At 37.1% G+C, this 25,497-nt stretch overlaps 1 protein-coding gene and 1 non-coding gene across 10 annotated transcripts in view; one reads left to right on the plus strand and one right to left on the minus strand.

Annotated features, from left to right (window-relative positions):
* The window catches only part of Gbf1 (golgi brefeldin A resistant guanine nucleotide exchange factor 1), a 125,228-nt gene that overhangs the window by 92,561 nt on the left and 7,170 nt on the right, over positions 1-25,497 (minus strand). For all 9 annotated transcript variants that reach the window (XM_040273642.2, XM_005333630.3, XM_078019605.1 and 6 more), the window contains exons 2-3: positions 21,263-21,368; positions 20,515-20,581 (exon numbers count right to left, since the gene is read on the minus strand). In XM_040273642.2, the coding sequence (XP_040129576.1) occupies positions 20,515-20,581; positions 21,263-21,358 (163 nt within the window). In that variant the 5' untranslated portion in view covers positions 21,359-21,368. The remainder of the gene's footprint in view (positions 1-20,514; positions 20,582-21,262; positions 21,369-25,497) is intronic.
* On the plus strand, positions 8,793-8,865 carry Trnaa-ugc (transfer RNA alanine (anticodon UGC)). The gene has a single exon. It is a non-coding gene; the product is annotated as a tRNA-Ala (tRNA).

Raw genomic sequence — 25,497 nt, forward strand, 5'->3', positions numbered from 1 at the left:
ATAGAGGTTAAATTCTAAAAAAAATAATAATATATCAATATTGTTTCATTAAAGGTAACAAATGTATCAAACTAAGATAAAATGTTAATAATAGGGGAAACTGGGTGTAGGGTATATGGAAACTTCTTTACAACTTTTCTGTAAATCTAAATCTGTTCTAAAACAAAAGACTATTTAAAAGAATGTTTAAAATAAAAAACAATAAATTGTAAAGTTCTAGTCAACTTTAAAATATCATTCAATTTATAGGTTTAGTCTTTCATGTAGTGTTAGTACATGCTCAACCATCTTAAGTAGCTGAGATAATAGGGAGAGACTGAAGAGTTAAAATCTGGGGTGGAAGAACCTAGCCCCCAGAAACATCACAGCTGTTTCCTGCCAGTTGGTGCCTCATGTCTGACTTTCAATAGAGCTGATTTTCTTTGTATAATTATTTTTGCCTCTCAACTTATCTATTTTACCCAAAGAAGAGTTACTTTTTACAAAGAGGCTCTAAGCTAGCAGGTATTTTAATTTAAGACTGCAGAAAGTAAAATATAAGGCATGGGTATAGCTATTTCTGAGGTATATTTCCTAAGTGGTCCTAATAAATCTGATTTCTACTCCCAACTTCAAATGTAGAAACAGAAAGACATCCAGAGATAGAATTCAACAAGTGTACCCAACCCCAGCCAACTCCTATTCTACCCTGGGAAAAAAAAGAAGAAGAAGAAAGCAAAAGTCCCAGAAGTACAGGAAATTGTTTCTCAGACGAAAGACAACACTTCCTTTCCCAGAACAATCCATCTCCCACACTGACATCCTGCTCCTGCTATATTTACCCAACCCAAATCTGCTGATGATATACTTCCAGCTGCACTTTTGCCACATGGTCCTGTCACTCAGCTGGAGCACTCAGAGGGGAATCTGTTCAGAGGGCAGAGCCTAGAAATCACTACACACTAATCCATGTTTCCTCTACTGCTAGCCTTTAGAGTAAAGTGAGACAAAATACGAAGAGTATTACTCCCTGTTTATTTTGGAAGTGACTGGGGAGACAAGAGGTACTTCATTTCATATAGTTGCTAATTTTGACTGCTCTCATGGTAGCCAGTAGAGGAACCTGAACAATGAAGAGATTGAAATAAGAGGTTAAAAATAACTGTTAATGCTAGCCAGCCAAAAAACATCACTTAATAGCCTCTTCCACCCTAACTCACTAGGATCAGGCTATCAAGTCACCTTATTACAGGGTGAACACTTCAGTTCTGAGTAGATGAATCCAAGGAGTCAAGGATATGACCGTTTCATTCACCCCACTTCATCCTACTTCACAGCACACTCTAATGAAAAGGACAAAGCCCCAACACTGGACTGGGTAAAGGTAAATGCTAGGGTAACTTCAGTTTTCCTATTTTAGCAACTCTGTATTCTTGGTCCTTCTCTCCACCCTGCCCTCAACATCCCAAGTTCTTTTCTTTTGCCCCATTTGGTTCATTCTTCTGCCTCTCTTTACTTTTCTTTCCCTATTTTTTTCTCTCTCCCTTTCTGTTTTTGAATCATAAGCAAGGCTAGGGCTGTAGCTCAGTGGCAGAGCACTTGCCTAGCACATGTGAGAAAATGAGTTCGATCCTTAGCACCACATAAAAATAAATAAATAAAGTAAAATAATTATTTTAAAAACTCATAAGCAGGGGTTGAGGTTGTGGCTCAGTGGTACAGTGCTCACCTGGCATGTGTAAAGCACTGGGTTCAACACTCAGCGCAACATAAAAAATAAATAAATAAACAAAGGCATTGTGTTCATCTACAATTAAAAAAGAAATCTTTAAAAAAATCATAAGCAAGATTCCTTTAATAAAATATAACTGATAACTGATAAGGCTTTCATTAGTAATTGTCATATTATTAGTCTAGTCTCCACAGTAATACCAGCAAAGAACTTGAGCCTAAAGACCAATACTTCTTTTTCTCTTTCTTTTCAAAGGAGATTCAGTCACACATATTAATCAGATCCTTCAAAAGAATAAAAAGAAAGTGAAAGCAAAAGGAAAAATGCAGAGAAATAAAAGGGAAGGATAGAAAGGAGTGACAAGAGGAAATGTTTTTCTAACCTTTTTCTTTCTTAAATTACCTGGACAATGGGCATTTCCAATCTTTATAGATTTTTAAAAACTTAAGTGGAAATTCTTTTTTTTTTAGTTACACATGGACACAATACCTTTATTTTGTTTATTTATTTTTATGTGGTGCTGAGGATCAAACCTAGTGCCTCACATGTTTGAAGCAAGTGCTTTGCGACTGAGCCACAACCCCAACCCTTAAGCGGAAATTCTTTTTTTTTTTTTTTAACATTTATTTTTAGGGGCTGGGGATGTGGCTCAAGCGGTAGCGCGCTCGCCTGGCATGCATGCGACGGGTTCAATCCTCAGCACCACATACCAACAAAGATGTTGTGTCCGCCGAGAACTAAAAAATAAATATTAAAAATTCTCTCTCTCTCTCTCTCTCCCCTCTCTCACTCTCTTTAAAAAAAAAAAAAAAACATTTATTTTTAGTTGTAGTTGGGCACAATATCTTTAGTTTATTTATTTATTTTTATGTGGTGCTGAGGATCGAACCCAGGGCCTCGCTAGGCGAGTGCTCTACTGCTGAGCCACAACCCCAGCTCTAAGTGAATTTTTTTTTTTTTAGAGAGAGAGAGAGAGAGAGAGAGAGGGAGGGAGGGAGGGAGGGAGGAAGAATTTTTTAATATTTATTTTTTAGTTTTCGGTGGACCCAACATCTTTATTTTTTATTTTTATATGGTGCTGAGGATCAAACCCAGCACTATGCGCATGCCAGGCGAGCGCGCTGCTGCTTGAGCCACATCCCCAGCCCAAGTGGAAATTCTTAATGAGCCCAATCAAGCTTTTTTTTTTTAAATATTTTTTTAGTTTTTTTTAAATATTGTATCCATCTACTAAAATTTTTTTAAATTTTTTTTTAGTAGATGGACACAATACCTTTATTTTATTTATTTATTTTTATGTGGTGCTGAGGATCAAACCCAGTGCCTCACACATACCAGATAACTGCGCCACCACTGTGCTACAACCTCAAACCCCAATCAAGCTTTTAAAGTGATTTGGGAATACAATGTGAAATATGATCATGAATTCACAGCCAGTCTCACTTATTAAAAGCAGGGGGAGGAGCCAGGCACAATAGCACCTGCTTATAATCCTAATAGCTCTGGAGGCTGAGGCAGGAGGATCAAGAGTTAAAAGCCAGCCTCAGCAAATTAGCAAGGAACTAAGCAACTCAGTGAGACATTGTCTCAAAGTATAAAAGAGGGCTGGGGCTGGGGAGGACTGGGGCTATAGCTCAGTAGGAGAGTACTTGCCTAGCATGTGTGAGGCACTGAGTTCAACCCTCAGCATTAAATTAAAATAATACAACTAAAAAATTTTTTTAAAGGTGGTGGCGGGGGCTGAGTCTGTTGCTCAGTGGTAGAGCACTCACCTGGCATGTGTGAGGCCCTAGGTTCGGATCCTCAGCATGACATAAAAATAAATAAAATAAAGGTATTGTATCTAACTACAACTAAAAAATAAGTATTAAAAAAAAAGGTGGGGGCTGGGGATGTCGCTCAGTGGTTAAGCACCCCTAAGTTCAATCCCTATAACAACAACCAAAAAAGTAGGGGGAGTGTTTATGGTACACCTCAGTAGAGCATGTGCGTAGCATGCTAGAGGCCCTGGGTTCAACCCCCAGCACCACCAAAAATCAGAAGTGGGGGAGAAAAATAAAAGGGAGTCAACTTCACATGACTGTTGTTAGTCTGGCTTAGATGAAAACATTTATGCTGTTGGTTGAGTGGAGAACAACAGTTGGTAATGCTGTCATAATTACCAAGCCCCAGTTAGGACACATTCTTTTCCAATTTTCAACTCTTTTTAATTACTACATTAAAAACAAAACAAAACAAAACTGGAATCACCAAAACCATAAAATATAGACATTTAGGATATGAAATTGTCATAGGAAGAGAAACTAACACAAGCAAGATAGGAAGATAGTTTGGGTCCACACATAAAATCTAATCATTTTTAAAAACAAATATTTTGGGGCTGGGGATATACCTCAGTGGTAGAGCACTGGCCTAGCATATTCCAGGCTCTGGGTTCGATCCCCAGCAACACACATACACAAACAAATTTGTAAGCAACCATTCAAAATCCGCCATCACGGGCTGGGGATGTGGCTCAAGCGGTAGCGCGCTCGTCTGGCATGCATGCGGCCCGGGTTCGATCCTCAGCACCACATACCAACAAAGATGTTGTGTCCGCCGAAAACTATATTAAAAAAAAATTCTCTCTCTCTCTCTCTCTCTCCCTCCTCTCTCACTCTCTCTTTAAAAAAAAAAAAAAAAAAATCCGCCATCACTGCAAGCTGAAATTCTTTCAGGCAATACTCAACAATGGATGAAAAACTGGAGGAAGCAGTAATAAAGAATATGGCCTTCACATATTTCCCCATAAATGGCCTATTAATTCCAAGGGGAAATTACATCTATAAAGAAACCAGCAAATCAATCCAGATGCCCATCAATAGATGAATGGATTAAAAATTATGGTGTATATATACAACAGAGTTCTACTCAGCCATAAAAAAGAATAAAATGATGGCAGCCATAAGTAAATGGAAATGGAGAATATCATGCTAAGTGAAATTAACCAAACTCAGAAACTCAAAGATTGAATGTTTTCTTTCATATGTGGAAGCTAAAGTATTTTAAAGAAAAGGGGGAGGCAAAGATAGGGTGATATAAAGGACTGATCAAATATAAATTAATAGGCAAGCAAAAGAAGGTTCAGTGGAGTAGACGAAGGACAATGGGAGAGGGGAGGGAGGAGGGGTGGGAAAAGGGAAAAAAAAAAAAAAAAGAAACCAGCTAACACTTGACCAAGTGATCAATGGATGTGATACACTGAGAAGGATACAATATCAATAGTTAGTCTGATTAGTTAGTAGGAGAATGTTCATTCATGCCAGACACACATAACCTGAATTTAATCATGAGGAAACACAAGGCAAACTCAAAATGAGAAAGGGGGGGGGGCAGGGAGGCAGGGAGGGATGGAAGGAGGATACAAGGGGAACATAAGGATGAATCAAAGTGACCTGTAGTTATTGAAAAAAAAAAGTCAATGTCATAAAGGGCAAAGAAAGATTGAAGAACTATTCCAGATTAAAGTAAACTAAAGAAACAAGATAAATGGTGATCCTTGGGGTTGGGAACACTAAAACTTTTATTATTGGACAACTGATAAAACTGGAGTATAAATAGTAAATTATTGTATTAATGTTGAACTTCTTGATAACTATACTTAGATTAATATCCTTGTCCTTAGAAAATATACACTGACATATTAAGGAATAAAAGGTCATGACATATGTAGCCCACTCTCAAATGATTTAGAAAAAATAATTTTAGATATATACATTCTTTGTGTATCATGAGAAAGAGAATAATAAAAACAAATAGCAAATTCGCGACTAAGGATTATAATTAGAATAAATCTTATTAAAATAAAATTTATGTCCTTTATTAAATAAAACTAGTCTTATTTATTAGAAGTACCAAATCAATAATATTCTATTAATCAAATTTCAAATAAAAGGTATGGCCATTTTTAATTTTTAAAAATAACAAAAGGACATATGGGAAGAGATGGGGTTATAGCTCAGGGGTAGAGTACTTGCCTAGTATGTATGAAGCACTGAGTTTGATCCTCCCTCAGCACCATATAAACAAATAAAATAAAGTTTAAAAAAAAAAATTTTAAAAAAGGACATATGGGAGAATTTTTTTGTAAGCTTAAAATTACTTCCAAATAAAAAATTTGAAAATATTCACTATCAGTTGATCTAATGAAATGTACTGACACCATTTAATAATAATAATAATAAGGTAATTGGGGAAATGGGGTTGAACTCACAGCAATAAACAACCTCTGGTAGAGAAGTGAGCCAACTTTTCTTCACTTTAGAGCTTCTGGAGGAAGACTATTACCAACATAAATATTTCTCATTCTCTATTTTCCTTTACTATATTCACATAATCCACTTTTGTTGACAACTAAGCCTGTGGCTTATCTAGGATCACTTAGGAACCTGGTAGAATCACCCATTTCCTAAATACAAAACAGTTCTACCAAGGGAAGCTACTGCTGATTTTCTCCCTTATAAAACCTAAAGAATTGAATGAGTTTTTAAAACCCTTGAAATGAGACTGATTAAGATGCTAATCTTGGGCTCACTTGGGAGGATTAATGAGCCCTATTTGGATTCTAATAACAGAAGTCCATTTTCCCTTGACTACTTTCCCTACAACCACTGTCTAGGTAGGCTGAACCAAAAATTGGCATCCTCAGCCAAAGTCACAAAAAGACCAGTGGTCACAAAAATATTTGGCTACAAGCCAGGCGCAGTGGTAACACCTATAATCCCAGCAATTTGGGAGGCTAAGGCAGAAAGGATTCCAAATTCAAGGACAGCCTTAGAGACTTAATGAGAGAGACTCTATCTCAAAATAAAAAAATATATATATAAAGGTCTGGGGGTATGGTTCAGTGGTAGAGTACCCCTGGGTTTAATCCCAGTACCATTAAAAAAAATTATTTGGCTATAATCATTATTAACAATACACCTCAGATGTACACTCACATCAGAAAAAAAGAAGCAAGAGGAAAAGAACTGCACTTTAAATTCAGAATACTATTAACTATCAAGTAAATGACAGGTCACAGGTCTTTCTGTGGAATACAATTATAGTCCAATATTCAATTTCAACTTTCCCTTTTAGGAAGATCTTAATCATTGTTTAATTGCTTTACTACCTCACTACCCTCTTTCTGCCCTTAAAAACCCTAAGAATACCTTTCCTAAGGAAGAGGACATTCTGAGATACCAGGGTTTCCAAGGGCTACCTCCATGTCCTTTCTCTGGGATTCAAAGGAGAAATATATGATGGTATGTTTTACTAATTATGGAGCCAACATTATAAGGGTTTTGGTACTACTTTCCTTACATGAGACCTCTTGGCCAAAGACAATAGGTCTAAATACTAAAAAACACATAACATTATTTTAAAACTGAAACCATTAGACCCTAGTTGGAGAAAAGGGCTTTCCTTATTCTTTTAGCACCTTAGCTAAATTAGTTCCTAAAATCTTTATTTTGTGCCCTAGATTTTAAAAATTATAACAATTGTGTCAGAAGACCAAGGCTAAGAAGACTCAAAAATGCAAAGGTAAATTTTATTTTTAATCAACAGGGCGCAGTGGCACATGCCTGTAATCTTAGCGACTTGAGAGGCTGAGGAAGGAAGACCTCAAGTTCAAGACCAACCTCAGCAATTTAGCAAGGCTCTGAGCAATTCATCGAGAATCTATTTCAAAATAAAAAGTAAAAAGGGGGGGCAGGGATGTGGTTCAGTGGTTGGTTAAGCACCCCTAGATTCAATCCCCAGTGCCAAAAAAATAAAAAAGATAATCAGCCATGGGGCTTAGTGGTAGAGCGCTTGCCTAGCATGTGTGAGGCACTGGGTTTGATCTTAATCACTATATAAAAATAAATTATTGTGTCAATCTACAACTAAAAAAAATTTTTTAAAAAAGATAATCGGCCATAGTTATCTTACCTAATAGTACAACTGTATGTACCTTACCCCTTAGTACAATCAATTCAGTTCTGAAATGCACAGATTAATCAAAGGCCAATATAAATGGACTAATCAGCCTTAAGACACCAAAGACCCTAAAGTAGCTAATGAAGCTGTCATACAAATAGTATTTCCATGGTCACTGCTAAGCAGTCAGGGATGGGACAGAGGATGAGGGTGGGATATACAATGTAGACAACACCACTGCTGTTGTTCTGATCATCCTAGAACCTCTTTCCACAAACCAGTGTATACAACAATTTCCTGAGGTCACATGTGGAAGCTGGGCAGACTTTAAACCAGTGCCCAGTTGTCCACTCAAATTCCAGAGCTTCTCAAATCACCAGCCCACTAGACCATAAAGTTTATGAGAACAGGAACTATGTCAGTTCCCCTGAAAACTAGGTCTCCATACCTAGTTTCTGGTAAAGAGCCAGTGCTCAAGAAATATTTGTGAGCTGGATGTGGTGGCACACACCTGTAATCCCAGTGACTTGTCAGTCATAATTAAATTTACAATCCTTATTTCCTTGGGGAATAATATTTATTCTAACATTCTCCAAGACTATAATGACTCAAATGGACTCAAATTATTCTCTGCCTAGCAAAAGGTGAGTTATCCAGAAATAACCATCTAAATAGAATTATTTTCCTGAAACTGAGATTGAAGCAGATAGGGATGAAACTCAGATTTCCTACTGTTTCCCAAAAGTCAAGGGGGCATATATGGCACCTCATGGAGTCCTTTACAGACTGCCAAGAAAATGGTAGGAGAGGCGCCCTGATTCAACACTCTCTCTGTCTTCCTGCCCAAGAAATAACATTTCAGAGAGACAAAGTCAAACCAGTGCTGGAACTGGAATAAATACAAACTCTTTCTACCAGGCTTTCTGACTTTTTTGACCATGACCAAAAGAACAACAGTTTACACTGCAACCCAAAACATACACATTTCAAACTGAAACACAAGATTCACAAAACAATAAATATTCTTATTTATGTGATGCACTGATAACTTCTTCCCCGACCCCCTGCTTAATGTTGGCTGCCTATACCAGAAAGCAATGAATTACTAAGTGGTCATGTCAAAAGTAAAAAGGGGGCTGGGGATATAGCTCAGTTGGTAGAGTGCTTGCCTTGCATGCACAAGGCCCTGGGTTCAATCCCCAGCACCACCAAAAAAAAAAGAAAAAAGGGAACCAGTTTGAAGGGGTTCTCTCTGGCCAAACTTGAAACAATTTAAATAATAATACTGATTAATACTTATAATTAATTGTATTATTTACATACACACACACACACACACACACACACCATATATATATATATATATATATATATTGTAAATGGACACAATACCATTATTTTATTTATTTTTATTTGGTGCTGAGGATTGAACCTAGCTTTTCACCCGTGCTTGGCAAGGACTCTACCACTGAGCTATAATCTCTACCCCACTAATATTATTAACATCAAATTCCTACTCTGAAAATTTATAATTAAAGGGAAATAAACATTTACCCCACCTTTTTTAGGAGAAAATGGTTTATCTTCCAACTGAAGAGAGAAAGCAGTTCCTTAGCAAGAATTTCAGCTAGTAAATATAGAATGAATAACAGAAAATCATCATTCTGAGTCACCCAGTAAAATAAATAATTCAAGCAAAGACTTTTCAATGGGTGACTATTAGGATATTCATATTATTATTTCATGGGTTACTTGCTAATTACAAAGAAAAAAATTAGTATATTTTATAATGAGTAGATATAGCGGCACCACCAGAAGCAAGTAAGGCAACTTAAAATCACTAATAACAGAACAACCTGGTAAAATGTGCCTCTTGTAGTGATATAAAAGTACACAGCTGGGCTTGGTGGCACACACCTAAAGTCTCAGCTTCTCAGGAGACTGAGAAAGGATGATTGCTTGAGCCCATGAGTTCAAGACCAGCCTGGTCAACATAGTGAGATCCCCATCTCAAAAAACAAACACAGCTGGCCATGATGACACACACACTTGTAATCCCAGTAACTTGGGAAGCTGAAGCCCTAAACAACTTAATCTCAAAAAAAAAAAAAAAAGTCTGAAGATGTAGCTCACTGGCAAAATGTCCCAGGGTTTAATCCCCAGTACAAAAACAACAACGTATGAAACACACAGTATTACCTATGAAGTATCTATAAAGAATACTTGCCCGTAATGTTTAACCTGAATCTAATTTAGCTTCTTATTCTAGTATATAGGAAATATATGGGATAGAGGAACAAGTTAAATGATACCACAATGACACAAAATAAACCCAGAATGTACAAATTTCTCAAGGTTAATGGCCTGGTTGCTTCAAAAAGTTAATGCCAAGAGTTAAAAAAGGATGGGGAAAGTTGTGATAAGATTTTAAAAGTGTAAAGAGTCATAATTATCTGAGGCAATGAGAATTTTGCTTGGGTTTTGGTTTATAAAACCAAACATAGCTACAAAAGGCAAATGGGAAATTTTTATTTTTATTTTATATGGACTGGATATTAGTAATATTGGCAGGCTGCTATTAAATTTCTTTGATTTATTAATGGTACTAGGACTATGTAGGAGAATCCATTTAGGTAGAATAAATGCTAAATATTTAGGAGTCAAATGTTAATATGTCTGCCACTTATTTCCAAATGACTCATGAAAAAATAATACACACCTACATGGATAAAGCAAACATGGCTACTTGTTAATAACTGGACTCTAATAGTCAGGTGCATAGGCATGTGCCTATAATTCCAGTTACTTGGGAGGTTGAGGCAGGAAGACTGCAAGTCTGTGGCCAGGGTGAGCAACTCAGCAAGACCCTATCTCAAAATAACAATATCAACAACAATAATAATAATAGAAGAAAGATAGGTAGAGTAGAGCAAGAGTGTTGGGAAAGTAAAGGGTAATGAGATTGAGCAAATTATGTCTGTATATAAATAAGTATGATATAATGAATCTATTATATATAATTAAATGCACCAATAAAAAATCTCCTAAGTTTTATTTTTTAAATTTTTAAAAATATTTTTAGTTGTATATGGACACAATGTCCTTATTTTATTTTTATGTGGTGATGAGGATCAAACCCAGTGCCTCAACACATGCTAGGCAAGCACTCTACTGAGTTATACCAAGCCCCCTAAGTTTTATTTTTATTTTCTGCCAGTTACTTACTTTACTTATAAACAAAAAATAAAATGAAAGTGAAAAAATTCCCATCAGTTTCAGAGAAATCTCATTTGTTTCTACTTTTAGAGGACTTTCCCAGTCCAGGACCCATCCCAGATAACACTGGAGGCCTTGTGATCTTTTTCCTCCCCAATTAACTATGCCTAGTCTCCAGTTTTCAAGTTGATTTCCAGGACACCTGGAAGCAAGCTGCATGGCAAACTACAGAAAATTCTTGCTCCCACACTACATCTGGCTCTGCCTTTCCACCAAATCAAATGCCAATTTATTGCCCTCTGATGTGCAGGCTATCAGGCCACTTCCTGAATGCCTCCACTTCACACTGGGCCAGAAACTCAAGGCAATAATATGAGTTTCACAAACTGGAAAGTAATTGCTCAATAAGCGTGGAACAAGGAAAAGTCAGTTTCGATCTGTGCACATGTGGCAGCCCTTCATAACTCGACCTACAGTGGTAACAGAAGGCTGGTGTTACAGAAAAGACATTCAGTGAGAAGCCAGCCAACAGGCAACCAGGAGTGCTTGTCCATCTAAGTCCTGCTGGGTCTACAAAAAACAAAGGAAAGGAACAAAGTCCCTAAAAATACGAAGAGCATTCTGAAGCAAAACACAGTACAAGGCAAAACACGAAGAGCATTCTGAAGCAAAACACAGTAAAATCCTCTGCATTTATCACTCTTTCTTTTTCTACAAATTTTGGGGGAGGATACCAAGGATTGAACTCAGGGGAACTTAACCACTGAGCCACATCACCAGCCCTATTTTGTATTTTATTTAGAGCCTCATTTGCTTAGCACCTTGATTTTGCTGAGGCTCCTGCCATGGCCTCCTGAGCGGCTGGGATTTTTTATTTATTGATTGATTGATTTTTGGTACTGGGGATTGAACCCAGGGACACTTAACCACTGAGCCACATCTCAGCCCTTTTTATTTTTTATTTTGAGACAGGGTCTCACTAAGTTGCTTAGGGCCTTTGATCAGTTGCTGAGGCTGGCTTTAAACTTGAGATCCTCCTACCTCAGCCTCCGAGGAAGCTGAGATTACAGGCATGTGCCACCACTCCTAGGTATTTACCACTCTTTTTAAATAACATTATCAGTGCTGAAATAATCTAATCTACATTGTGTTCTATACCTGACTTTATCTCCCAATGAATGCCAGGAGAGGAAAAAAACATATCCACTACCACTTCAAAAAATAAGATTGGGGGGGGGGGGCACCTGGGGTTGTGGCTCAGCGGTGGAGTGCTCACCTAGTGTCATGCAAGGCGCTGGGTTCAATCCTCAGCACCACATAAAAATAAATAAATAAAGGTATTATGTCCAACTACAACTAAAATAATTTCAAAAAATGAGGTGATCAATTAAGTATCTATGAGCATAGAAAGATGGCTAGAGGCAGGGCAAGACTGAGACAAACTGTTCACTATCTCTTCTAATCAAAACAACACATTAGCCAGGCATGATGGTACATGCCTGTGATCCCAGCTACTGGGGAAGCTAAGGCAGGAGGATGGCAAGTTCAAGGATGACCTGAGAAATTTAACAAGAGCCTATCGCAAAGATAAAAAAAAAAAAAAAATTAAAAGGGTCAGGATGTAGCTTAGTGGTAGAACACTTGCTTAGGATGCATGAGGCCCTGGATTCAATACTCCATTTACACCACCACCATTATCACACACACACACACACACACACACACACACACACAACTGACTGCACATTGAATTTCAAACATTTGGCTTCTGAAACCCTTTTGGCATTTACTCTGAATATGAGTGGGCGGAAAAGAAAGGGACTCTGCCTGGCTCCTTGTTAAAAACAAAACAGCAGCTGGCTTTCCCTCTTTTTTCCTTAACTGACTGCTGTCATGGCTAGTTGGGCATGTACCCAGAGAAGTTTCAGGGCTCAGCCAAAACACAAAGGCAATGAGAACAACACCAACAACTCTTGACACCCACCACAGGTCACACTGTTATACTACTCACTAAACTCTGCTAGAAAGATATTAGGTTCCTTTGCCTGTTTTTGAGAGCTAACCTGTTTTTTTGGTTTTTTTGTTTTGTTTTGTTTTGTTTTTAGAGAGAGGGAGAGAGAATTTTAATATTTATTTTTTAGTATTTGGCGGACACAACATCTTTGTCTGTATGTGGTGCTGAGGATCGAACCCGGGCCGCACGCATGCCAGGCAAGCGCGCTACCGCTTGAGCCACATCCTCAGCCCCAAGAGAGCTAACCTGTTAAGAATGTCCTTTCCTCTTTTTTCCACAACTCCATTTCTGACAGATGTAGTAGAAAATATGCCCTCCTACTAACTGGCAGACTAGTTCTGATGGCTAAGTGTGTCTGGTTATCAGGGAGAGAAAAAAGAAGCTGGATCCATGAGAAGCCAGACTAGGTACCATTATTTCTAATCTTGAGTACAAGATAAATGTTTGGAAAAATTCTTGGTTTATAGTATCAAATGAAAAGGAGGGTTTAGAGGTCATTTGGGGAAGGCCCCAGCAAAAAGAAATGACAAAGTAAAATGATCAAAATACTGGCCTCTTAGAACCACCTTATTGATATGAGTATTCACTAAGAAGAAAAAGAATCATCAAAGCCAGGCACCATGACACATGCCTGTAATCCCAGTGACTTACGAGGCTAAAACAGGAAGATTGCAAGTCTGAGAACAACTCAGCAACTTAATGAAGCCCTAAGTAATTTGGCAAAACCCCATCTCAAAATAAAAAATAAAAATAAAATCATACCTTTATTTTCTCTAACTCTGCTGAAATGTCCAAAAGTTTGGACATTAAGAGTCTAAGGTTGGGCTGGGGATGTGGCTCAAGCGGTAGCGTGCTCGCCTGGCATGCGTGAGGCCCGGGTTCGATCCTCAGCACCACATACAAACAAAGATGTTGTGTCTGCCAAAAACTAAATAATAAATATTAAAAATTCTCTCTCTCTCTCTCTCTCTCTCTCTCTCTCTCTCTCTCTCTCTCTCTCTCTCTCCCCCTCTCCCTCCCTCCTCTCTCTCTCTCTTTAAAAAAAAAAAAAAAGAGTCTAAGATATCAGTGTTAGTCTGAGTCAGATTCAAGTCACTTTTTTTTAGGGAGGACAATAGGGGGGCATGGTCTTGATATGTTGCTCAAACTATCCGTTATTGATCTTCCTGCCTCAGCCTTCTAAATAGCTGGGACTACAGTGCATGCTACCATGCCCAGTTATCAAATCATACTCTAACATGACAACAGTCTCCAAACAAATAAAATCTTCTATTATTATAAACCAAAAGAGTTAAAAATAGCATAGGAAACAGATATTTTGCCCAACCTTACCTCTCCCAACATTCAGCCCTTTATGAGAATTTGTCTACCAAATTTTATCACTCTTGGTGGTTCTTTCAGTCTTAGGACTTGAACAATCCATAGGTTCAATTTTAAGTGGGACAAGGCCATTCAACTTTTTAAGCACGATGATTAATGATGATACATATACATACATATATAAATGAAACTATGCATTCAATCAATATGGAAGATGATGACAGTAACAAACTTTTATATATATATAACGTATTATTATTATTACTATTATTTTTGGTGGTACTGGGAACTGAACCCAGGGCCTTATGCATATGAGGCAAGCACTGTACCAACTCAGCTACATCCCTAGCCCATTCTTAATCTTTTTCCTGAAGATGACTCTAAAGATCTTTTCTCCCTACACTTTCCCAACTTCCCAATGAAACCTGAGGTCTGAGGCATTCTTAAACAGTTTCATTTCTGCTTAGGCCAGACAGGTGTTAAGTTATAGTTCATCCCAGGTTGGCTTCCAGACTCTGTTTAAATGTTCTCTGAAAACCTCTGGAGGATTGATGGACTCAAACCTCATAGCTAAGATTCTGAACTCACAAAGCTTGAGACACACTGTACCCTTACAGGTGTGTTTATCCAGGATAAACTATATTTAAATAAATTCCTAACAAATTCACTTTCTCCTAGCACCTGGTCCTCTCAAACTCAAGTACATCGTTTCTTGCTGTCCCAATAAGCACGATAAAGAAATATGCTGTCCCTCAGGATTATTAACCTTAGGGTTATCTAAATTCTGGCCATAAAAGTTTTATGTAAGAAAGCCAAATTAAAAAAAAAAAACATTTAAGTTATCATCATAAGCCATTTCCTCAATTTGTTATGCAGGAATAAAAAAAGATAACAGTAGATTGCTCTGACCCCTATCATTCATTCCATACCTGATAGGGATCATCGAGTATACAGAATAGTCCATAAAGGTTAGATTTGGAATGGTGAGTCAATAGTCTTGTAAAATCTGAGGCTAGGAAATTTGACTGTTGTTTTATTTTTTTTTTGACCATTACAGACTCAATGCCTAAATATCTAAAGAAAATGCTTAGGGCACTTAGTAAATATTCAATTAGTATTGGTAAGAAGCAACTCAATAACCTAGGTCCAGAAGAAATCCACATCTTGGGGAATCCCAGACAAGATTTCAAAAAGTTAGAAGATGAGTGCTTATAATAGGACTATAGTGCTTATAATAGGACTAAATACCCCCAATCTTGACAAATGACACTTTGCATTCATTAAGTTCTCAGAGCTAAAAAAGCAAACTCCTCCAAAGGCAAACTTCTTAACTTCTCCCTGGCCCTGCCACACACGTACACATAGACACACATACACACACACATGCCACTAAAAAGTTTTCCTTAAGCCTGGCCCTGAAGGCTTTAATATCAGTAAGAGGTAATCCCATAAGAGAAAATTTTGGTTCTGATACTTTTAGACTGTTCTCTTCCAGTTGTAAACCAAAGTTTCCAGAAAAGAATCTCTTTGTAGAGATCTAAATTCAAAGACCAAGGACAAAGGCAGTCTAAATCTGGAAATAAATGACCACAGACTACACCACAAATCACACCACGAATACTGGATAAATTACACTAAGGCTTGCAAGGACTTATCTAGCCTGGGAACAAATTGACCAAAGACCATAGTCTGGGTCAGTCAGAATCATTCTTCTAAAATGTCTGCTCTTCTCAGACCTAAAACCAAGAATAGTATCAAATATGCAGATATTTTACTTTACTTTCCATGTCCCTAATTCATGCCACACATCTGACCACATGGTCTACTGTATTACTTACCATAACTCAAATATGCAAGAGTTCTACAACATTGCTAGAAGACTGAAATTAAATGTGTCTTTGGAATCTAAACCCACAATAGGTCTTGGGCAGACATAAGGAAGAAGCAGTGGCCCTTCCGCCCCTAAGCTCAGGTCACCCCAGCCTTACAGGCAGCACAGAGTTAACTACCCACCCGCTCTGAGAAGCACAAAGGTACATCACTGCAACATGCCTAACATTTACATTGCCTCTCTCTGCTCATTAAACAGGTTTTGGTTAAATAATGAACAAACTGTATTACAGACTCCGATGAGAATTCCAAAATTATAAATCAACTGGGAAAGCCCAAAGGGGCAGACAGACAGGGAGGGGGGAGAAGGATAATATTGACTAATATAAAGGGCGCAGCTTGACAGTGGATATTCCTGCCACACCTGATCAAACACACTCCGTGGGGGGAGGGGAAAGAGAGCAAGAGAGGGGAGATGGGACAAGACAGCCTGAAATTTGCATCCGGAAAAGATTAAAACGGATTCTTTGGGGATAGAGAAAATACATAATATATATTACTATAAATGCAAAACTGTACTAAAAGCTAACTCAAATGTCAAAGATTACAGCTTGAATAAATTTAAATATAAAAGCCATGTGCTTCCTTGAGTTAATGAGAGAGACATAAAAGGACAAACTGGGCCAGGAGGCTGAACAGAGCCTTATGCTGCCTTTGCTGGGCAATGGGTTCAAAGCACAGCAGCATACACACTCGAAGCCTTCCCACCGGAGTTCAGACACATGAGAAAGAACTGCAAATCAGTTAATTTTGCAGCCCACCTTTCTGTTTTAAAAACTGAACTATAAAGCTGGGTGTGGTAATGCATGCTTGTAATCCCAGCTACTCATGAGGCTGAGACAGGAGGATCAAAGAAGCCCAAAAATTCGAGGTGAGCCTGGACAATATACTGAAAGACCCTGACTCTTTAAAAAATAAAATAAACTGGGCCTGGGGTTTTAACTCAGTGGTAAAGCACTCCCCTAGAATGTGTGAGTCACTGGGTTCAATCCTTAGTACCACATTAAAAAAAAAGAAAGAAAGAAATAATAAGTAAAATCATAAAAAAATTTAAAAATAAATTATATACTATAAAATTTACCCTTACAAATTATACAACTCTATGGCTTTTTGTATATTTACAAAGTTGTACAACCATTACTACTATCTAACTCTAGAATACCAGATTCTAATTCTAATTCTAGTTACTCCAAAAGAATTCTATAAACCACACATTTGCTTTACCTCTTTCAAAATAACCTCTTAAAACGATTCATAAGACAGGAAAGACCAAACAAAGGAGAGCAATCCAGTCTTTCTTACCGGTGGTAAGTTACAGTCTTATCCAAAATAATACATACAAACTACTCTTTGACAGCTATTTTCTTCAACTGCAACCTTCTTTTCAGATTTAGTATTAGAATATTCTATTACTCTAAATGGTACAAAACTTGAGTTCATCATGCAGTTTGGGCAAATACTGACTGCAAGTATGGTCCATATCTGTGAGAATAATTGATATGGATTTACCAACCTTATTGGAGACAATGAACTTATTTCCTTCACAATCATCAAATAACATACCTGAAAGAGTAGGAAGTACCTAGGTACTTAAAGATCCTCTGACAATAGGGTTAGGGGTGTAACCAGTTGGTAGAATACTTGCCCAGCATGCAAAAGGCCCTGAGTTAGATCCCCGCACACAGAAATAAAAAGAAATTCTCTGATGATTTCAAGTAAAGGAAAACAAATCTGATTAACATCCAATGATAGAGTGCTTGTCTTGCAAGCCCAAGGCCCTGGGTTTAATTCCCAGCACAAAAAAAAAAAAAAAAAAATCCAATGAACCATCTATTTCCAACAATATTTTCACCAATCGAGCCAGCAGATGGCCTAGAAAAATGTGAACAAAAAGGTTTTGCAAAAAAAGGACCAAATCCTCTGAGCTTGGTGGTGCACAACTGCAACTCAGGAGGCTGACAGGAAAATCTCAAGTTCAAAGCCAACCTCAGTAATGTCGAGGCGCTAAGCAACTCAGTGAGACCCTGTCTCTAAATAAAATACAAAATAGAGCTGGGGATGTGGCTCAGTGGTTGAGTGCCCCACAAATTCAATCTCCCCCCCAAAATTAACAAAGTCCAAGTCAGTTTCATGAGTTAAACTAGATAGAAGTCCTAGAATTCCTGCCCTCCCTCCTCCAATCTAAGTGGTACACCATAACTAGTCACGTAAGACAGACACAATCCCTTCAGTTTATCTCTCCAAGTTCAAAATCATTTCCCAGCCTTCTACCATTAACAAGCTTCCAGGAAAGCTATCCTCCTGACACTGCCAATCAAAAAAATCTGTTTGTTTTTGTAAAAGAAACAAAAAATTGGTCATGGACTGTGGACCACAGGGGCAGCTGACCCATGAACCTGCTCCTGGGAGCCAACACAGTGTGGGGGGTCAGACCCAATCTGAAAACCATGAAATGTTCTATTTGGGGTCTACTCTGTCATTTTCTCAAGCAGGTAATGATGCTAAAACCCGGGAACTAGGAGACAAGGTTGGCAGGTACCATCTCAATATCAATCACAGCTGTTGGCCTTGGAAAACCCTATCATCTTCCTTCTCACACCAGGGGAAAGCTTAGAAACACCCAGTTATGCTCTTAGTACCACTGACAGAACTGGCTCATCAATACATTCTGGTTTACTAGTTCCAAGCAGCAGATAATCTGACAGGATTTCTAACCCAAGAACATAAGAAAATTAGGCAGCAGACTCAACAATAATAGCTTTTAAATAGTGTAGAGACCATGAGCCTTGGATTGCATCACTCACCACAAGTATGGTCACTTACAATAGCAAACTTTTACTATGTATAAAATATTTATCAAGTGATTCCAATTATATTAAATTGTTTTAACCCCCCCTAATAGCTATTGGAAAGATAGCACTCTTAATTCTAACTCACCAAAAAAGATTATAAGTCCCCACTCATTATATTTTTTTCTAATTGGGATATTTACATTTTATCTGTAAGATAATTTTAAAAAGTGTGCAAGTTGAATTTTTTAAATAGTCAAGTCACTTACAATACAGGTCCTAAAATAAGAACAAGGACCAAGTATTCCCAGTAGCAGCATCAACCCTGATAACTAGCTAATAATCACTTTTTCTATAGTTAGTCCTTTTTTTTTTTTTTTTTTTTTTTTTTGGTGATGCTAGGGATTGAACCCAGGGCCTTGTGAATGCTAGGCAGGCACTCTACCAAGGAGCTATACCCCTAGCCTCTGTATTTAGTCCTTTTTGACTAATCTTTCCAAAGCTTTTTCTTTCCTTCCTTTTTTTGGGGGGAGGGGGTAGGGGAGTACCAGAGGTTGAACTCAGGAGCACTCAACACTGAAACCACTGAGCGACATCCTCAGCTCTTTTTTATATTTTAGACACAGGGTCTCACTGAGTTGCTTAGCACTTCATTGTTGCTAAAGCTGGCTCCCAAAGCTTTTTCAAGCTTTCAATGAAATTTGTCCTGTACAGAAAACATTTAGGGAAACCATAGATTACTTCAGACCATGTTCAAGAAAGTAAAAGAAATTTTTCTCCAGATCTTCTCCCATGTTTTTTATGAAAGGAGGAAAAATTTTGTTTATTGTTTGTTTAATTTGTAGAAGCCTAAACACCATTCAGTTACAAGTCTGAGATATGTCAGTAGATAACAGCATTCCAAGGTTACATACAAGAGCCCTACATTCAACACCTACCACCATGAAAAATGCATAAGTATTTAGATTTTCCACTTCCTCCCAGATACAAACACAAACACTATAAGGCATTTCATGTACACATTTTCCTCTAATTATAGATAGAGAAAACAATGCAGAACAGGGGAAAGAACACTAAGCCAGGTGTCAGAGGCTTGAATTCTAGTTTAACTCCACTCCTAAAGATTAAATAAATTACTTTAAACCTCTCTGGGCTTCACTTTCTTTTATAAAAAGGGGATATCTGCCATGCCTCCCTCATAGATTTGTATAAAAGTTCAATAAGAGTAATAAATGGGAAAGTGAATTTGAAAATACTAAACATGTGAATACTACATAATAACATAAAAGTTATTATAATTAGGAAAATAGAAAGAAAACAAAAGGGCAAAAAATTGGGGGAACATAGGAAGACTGAAAGATCCTGAAGGATGAAAGCAATGCAATAAACCAGGGATTGGCAATTGCATCCAAGGGCCAAATCTGACTTGCAAGTTTTTTCTTTTTAAAGAAAAGATATTTCACTCATTCATCTAGGTATTACTATGGCTGCTTTTGAGGTACAAAGACAGGTTGAGTAGATGCACAGTTGCATACGACCCACAAAGCCTAAAATATTTACCATATGGTCATTTATAAAACAAGTTTTATCTATCCCAGTATAAGTAATCTTATGTAGGTGTTGAGACCTACCTGTTATATTGTTTAAAACCTCCTTTAGATTACTGAAACTATGCAGCAGAGGATCTCGTTCTTCATCCTATAGAATACAAAGGTCAAGAAAAAAAATCATCATTGGGCCAAAGGAAGAAAAATAAAATAAAGGATAAATCAAGGGCTGTTTCTCTGAATCTAACCAAAAAAATCCAGTAAGTTTTCTTTCTGGAGGAAAAGAAACTTAACCATGGTTCATATTTTCCTATTCCTTAATCTCTTATAGTGAGAAAACTCAATATGTATTTAGAGGATCATGCTTACGCCAGATAGTTTGGAACATTACTAATCTAACTGGCAAAATATAGCCTGCTCTTCTTGGACATCTGCTAAATCCCCTGTAAGGAGTATCATCACCAAGTCACACTCTATGTATCAATAAGTAAACTAATTTATATGAATAAGATATCTAATTATAACCCTTGAGAATTAGATTAGGAATCTTTCTAACATTTTTAGACATACTAAAGCAGTCCCAAGTACCAGCTTAAGTCGTTTATAAAAATAACTTGAAGAATGGTATTTACTGTAGAGTCCAATAGAAAAAAGAGAATCCATAAGTTTGATGCTGGTTGGAATAAAACAGAGATATCCTTAAAATCAAGAATGACTCTGAATTCCTATTACTTTCACTATGACTAGGAACTTAATTACTTTTTTTTTAACTAAGGGCCAGATTCCCCAGCACAAATCAGTAACCAGACTCTGTTGCCCATTCCCCACTTACCAGTGGTGTATGAGTACTCCATCGGGCGTTTCTTTTGATGGCCCCAACCACAATGTTAATTTCCCCTTGAATGATGTAAATATTCTTATCCACCATCCTGGCAAACCTACCAAGATAGTTAAGAGAAATGTCTGGTTAATATTTGGTTAACCAGCCAGGCATGGTGGTGTGCAGTTACTTTGGAGGCAGAGCAAAGATGTTCAAAAGTCTAAGACCAGCCTGAGCAACTTAACCAAATCCTGTCTCAAATAAAATAGAAAGGGCTGGGGATGCAGCTCAGTGGTAAAGCATTTGCCCAGCATGGGTGAGGCCCTGGGTTCAAATCCCAGTTATACAAAAAAAAAAATTAGGGATGCGGTTGTGACTTAGAGGTAGAGCGCTCACCTACCACATGTGAAGCACTGGGTTAGATCCTCACTACCACATAAAAATAAAATAAAGATATTGTGACCATCTATAACTAAAAAATAAAGATTTTTAAAAATTGGGCTGGAGATATGGCTCAAGCGGTAGCGCGCTCGCCTGGCATGCGTGCGGCCCGGGTTCGATCCTAAGCACCACATACAAAAAAGATGTTGTGTCCGCCGAAAAAACTAAAAAATAAATAAAATTCTCTCTCTCTCTCTAAAAAAAAAAAAAAAAGATTTTAAAAAATTATTTTGGTTACCCAGAGCATATCCACATATAAATCAGTAACCTTATCAGATTATTAGAAATGTGATTTAACTTTTCAGTACCAAGATTTTCTACCTGTAATACTAAGATAATTAAGTCCATCTTATGGTTTGAATTCAACTACCTGGCTCTCCTAGAGGTCTCTGTAGGTTCAGATATGTTTAAGATAAAACCTAAAAGTTTATCAACCTAGAAAATTTCTCAAAGACACCTTAATACTCTCTAGCAAGCATGTCAGATTCTTCAGAGTCAATTGTTCCCAAAGTTCTATGATGCCTTTAAAGTATGCAGTTGCTAACTTGCTAAAAATAATATTTCAAATATTTTTTGGGGGGAGAGTAACCAAGGACTGAACTCAGAAGTGTCAACCACTGAGCCACATTCCCAGCCCTATTTTTATATCAGTGAGAAAGGGTCTCACTGAGTTGCTTAGTGCCTCACTGTTGCTGAGGTTGGACAATCAATCCTCCTACCTCAGGCTCCTGAGTTGCTGGGATTATAAGCATATGCTACCATGCCTGGCTTATTTTGTTGTCTTTTTAAAATGTACTCAATAAAGTAACACTGAAGGTTCAGGCTATTAGAATGAAAGTTATTAAGAAGGATAAATTTGATTTGGAATTGTTGTTTGTTTGTTGTTGTTGTTTGTTTTTGTTTGTTTGTTTGTTTTTGTGGTGCTGGGGAATCAAATCCAGGACCCCATGAATGCTAGGCAAGCACTCTACCACTGAGAAACACTGCCAGTCCTGGAACCATGAGCACAATGTCAACTTAAAGACTGCATCCATTCTAATAAGTAAGCTCCAGAAAACTGGACAGTGATAGTGACACGACCTTTAAAAAGTTCTAAGAACTCGAGTTCAGATACTTAAACAGCAGAAAAGACTGAAAGTAAATGCTTTTAAAAACTGCTTTATATCAATCTCTGAAATTAAGTTGAAATACTATTTCCAAGTACTTCCAACTGAAATACTAAGAGTTTTCTTTGCTGCCTAGAACAATCCTTAGAAAAGATATTTGTTTTCCCATATAAAAATATTAAAAAACAGAATTTCTTCTTAGCATATAGAAAATTCTAAGAGTTTTTAACACCCAACTTACCACTTTTCATTATTTAGAAACCCTTCTCAGAAAGACAAAAACAGTAAAACACAAAGAAGGGGAAAAGATACAGTTAGACAAACAAGCTCAAGGAAGGTAAAAACAATAAGGCTACTGAGATATGGAAAAAAGAAATTCCACCTACTATGCATAAGGCAACTTTCAGAGTGTAAAGGTACAAAAAAAAAAAAAAAAGCGGGGCATGTTGGTGCACACCTGTAATCCCGGCAATTTGGGAGGCTGAGATAGGAAGATCAAACACAAGGTGCTAAGCAACTCAGTGAGCCCTTTCTCTAAATAAAATCCAAATAGGGTTGAGGATGTGGCTCAGTGGTCGAGTGTCCCTGAGTTCAATCTCCGATAGCCCCCTTCCAAAAAAAAAAGAGTGTAAAGATATAAAGCAAAAAAGATGTGAAGAGTTCAGACATATCGCAAAATGGGAAAAAAATTATATGACTGACTGCATGTTGCTAATTTTGTAAAAACCAACCAACCTACCATACATAAAATATATTTTTATTTTTAACAATATGTAATACTTAATTTACAGTAAGATAAAAGTAATATAACTGGGTGTGGTGGCACTAGCCAGTAATCCCAGTGGCTCAGGAGGCTGAGGCAGAAGATAGAGAGTTCAGAGCCAGCCTCAGCAACTTAGCGAGGCCCTAAGTAACTCAGTGAGACCATGTCTCTAAATAAAATACAAAAAAAATTGGGGGATATGGGCTCAGAGGTTAAGTGTCCCTGGGTAAAAAATTGGGGGATATGGGCTCAGAGGTTAAGTGTCCCTGGGTTCAATCTCCGGTACCAAAAAGAAAAAAAAATTTAACAAATATAACAGCCAGAACCCAGAGTTAACTGTACAACTAAAGCTTGTTATCCTTCCTAAACATAGCCTCCTCGCTTTTGCCGTAAATCTGATGGTTATTAAATCCTTACACTGCTTTATACTTTTACTTTAGAGATGCATGTCTTTAAACAATATTCTGGATGATTTTATTTATTTTTATTTTTTATTTCTGTTACTGGGGATTGAACCCATGGACAGTTTACCATTAAGTTATATACCAATCCCATTTTACTTTTTTATTGAGACAAGATCTTGCTAAGTTCTTTAGGTCCTTGCTAAATTGTTGAGGTTGGCCTCAAACTGGTGATCCTCAGCCTCAAACTCTCCAGGTGCTGGAATTATAGTGAGCCACTATGCCCAGCTCTGTATGCTTTTATATTCAACTGATATTGTATATATTCTTTTACAAACCCTTTTCCCTTAAAACATTATGTTTCTGTGTCATCCATGTTGATAAGTACAGTTAATATATTTCATACAGGTACATATATAGATATATAAATATGGGATAAAGAGTCTGGGCAGATATACCCAAACTCATAAATCACAGTTATCTCTAGAGAAGGTGCTGTGAAATAAGGGTATACCCAAAGAATATTTTAGCCTTGTGGGTAATGTTCTAATTTTCCAAGGAAAATACTGTATTATCTATGTAACTAAACATTAATAGTGATAAAAGAGATAAAAAATTTATTTCTATCCCTAAGGCATTTATAAGTTTAGTGGGGTCTGAAAGAAAACTGAGGCATAGCCAAAGAGATAGAGAAAAAAAATGCACCCGAAAAGCAGCTAAATTTGTATGTTTTGTATAAGATGGAGCCTCTAGAAAGTAAAAAGTATGAAACCACCATATAAAAGAAAAAAAAATTGTGTCCAGGCCTACTACATCTTCCCAAATCCAGAAGGGAATCCAACACAGACAACATTTATATTAATGACAATTTTAAGAAAGGACTAGGTAAGACTCTAAAGACTATTTGCTTTCCAAACATTCTAGGAACTCAACAATGTTCTCTTCCAAGAATGGTCCATGAGGAGATGGAATGTACAATAATGTTTTCTTCTAAGGAGCAGAAGAACCAAGAAATAAAAGATAAACAAATTTAAAGGATAAGAGAAAAGAAGTCTTTCATAGAATTTCTCCTTCCTTAAATTATGTAGGCAAGATGAATAAGGAAGAGATCTCTGGCACGATTTATAAGAATCTGCTAACACAGGATTGTCTCCAGGGAAAGAAACTCAGTGACTGCAGATTGGTTAACTGAAGATAGGAGTGAGAGGAAGACTGACTTCTCTCTGTATATTCTTTTTGTACCTTTTAAATTAATTAAAATTTAAAAATAGGTAACATGTTTGTGATAAAAAAAAGTTACCTATTTTTAAATTTTAATTAACTAATTTTTAAAATAAGGTAATAAGTAGATGTATTATCCCTTAAGCTAAAGATTAAAAGCAGTAATCAAAGCTAAGTGACATTTACTTCAATCAGATAATACTTAGTATATGTTAAGCAAACAAGGCAGAGTCATATAGAATTGTCCCTACTCACCCACTAGATATTCCAAAGGGAATTTATAAGGTAATTTAAAAAAATAGACCTATGCATAGT

Source organism: Ictidomys tridecemlineatus, chromosome 1, assembly GCF_052094955.1.
Source record: "Ictidomys tridecemlineatus isolate mIctTri1 chromosome 1, mIctTri1.hap1, whole genome shotgun sequence".
NCBI classification, from domain to species: Eukaryota; Metazoa; Chordata; class Mammalia; order Rodentia; family Sciuridae; genus Ictidomys; species Ictidomys tridecemlineatus.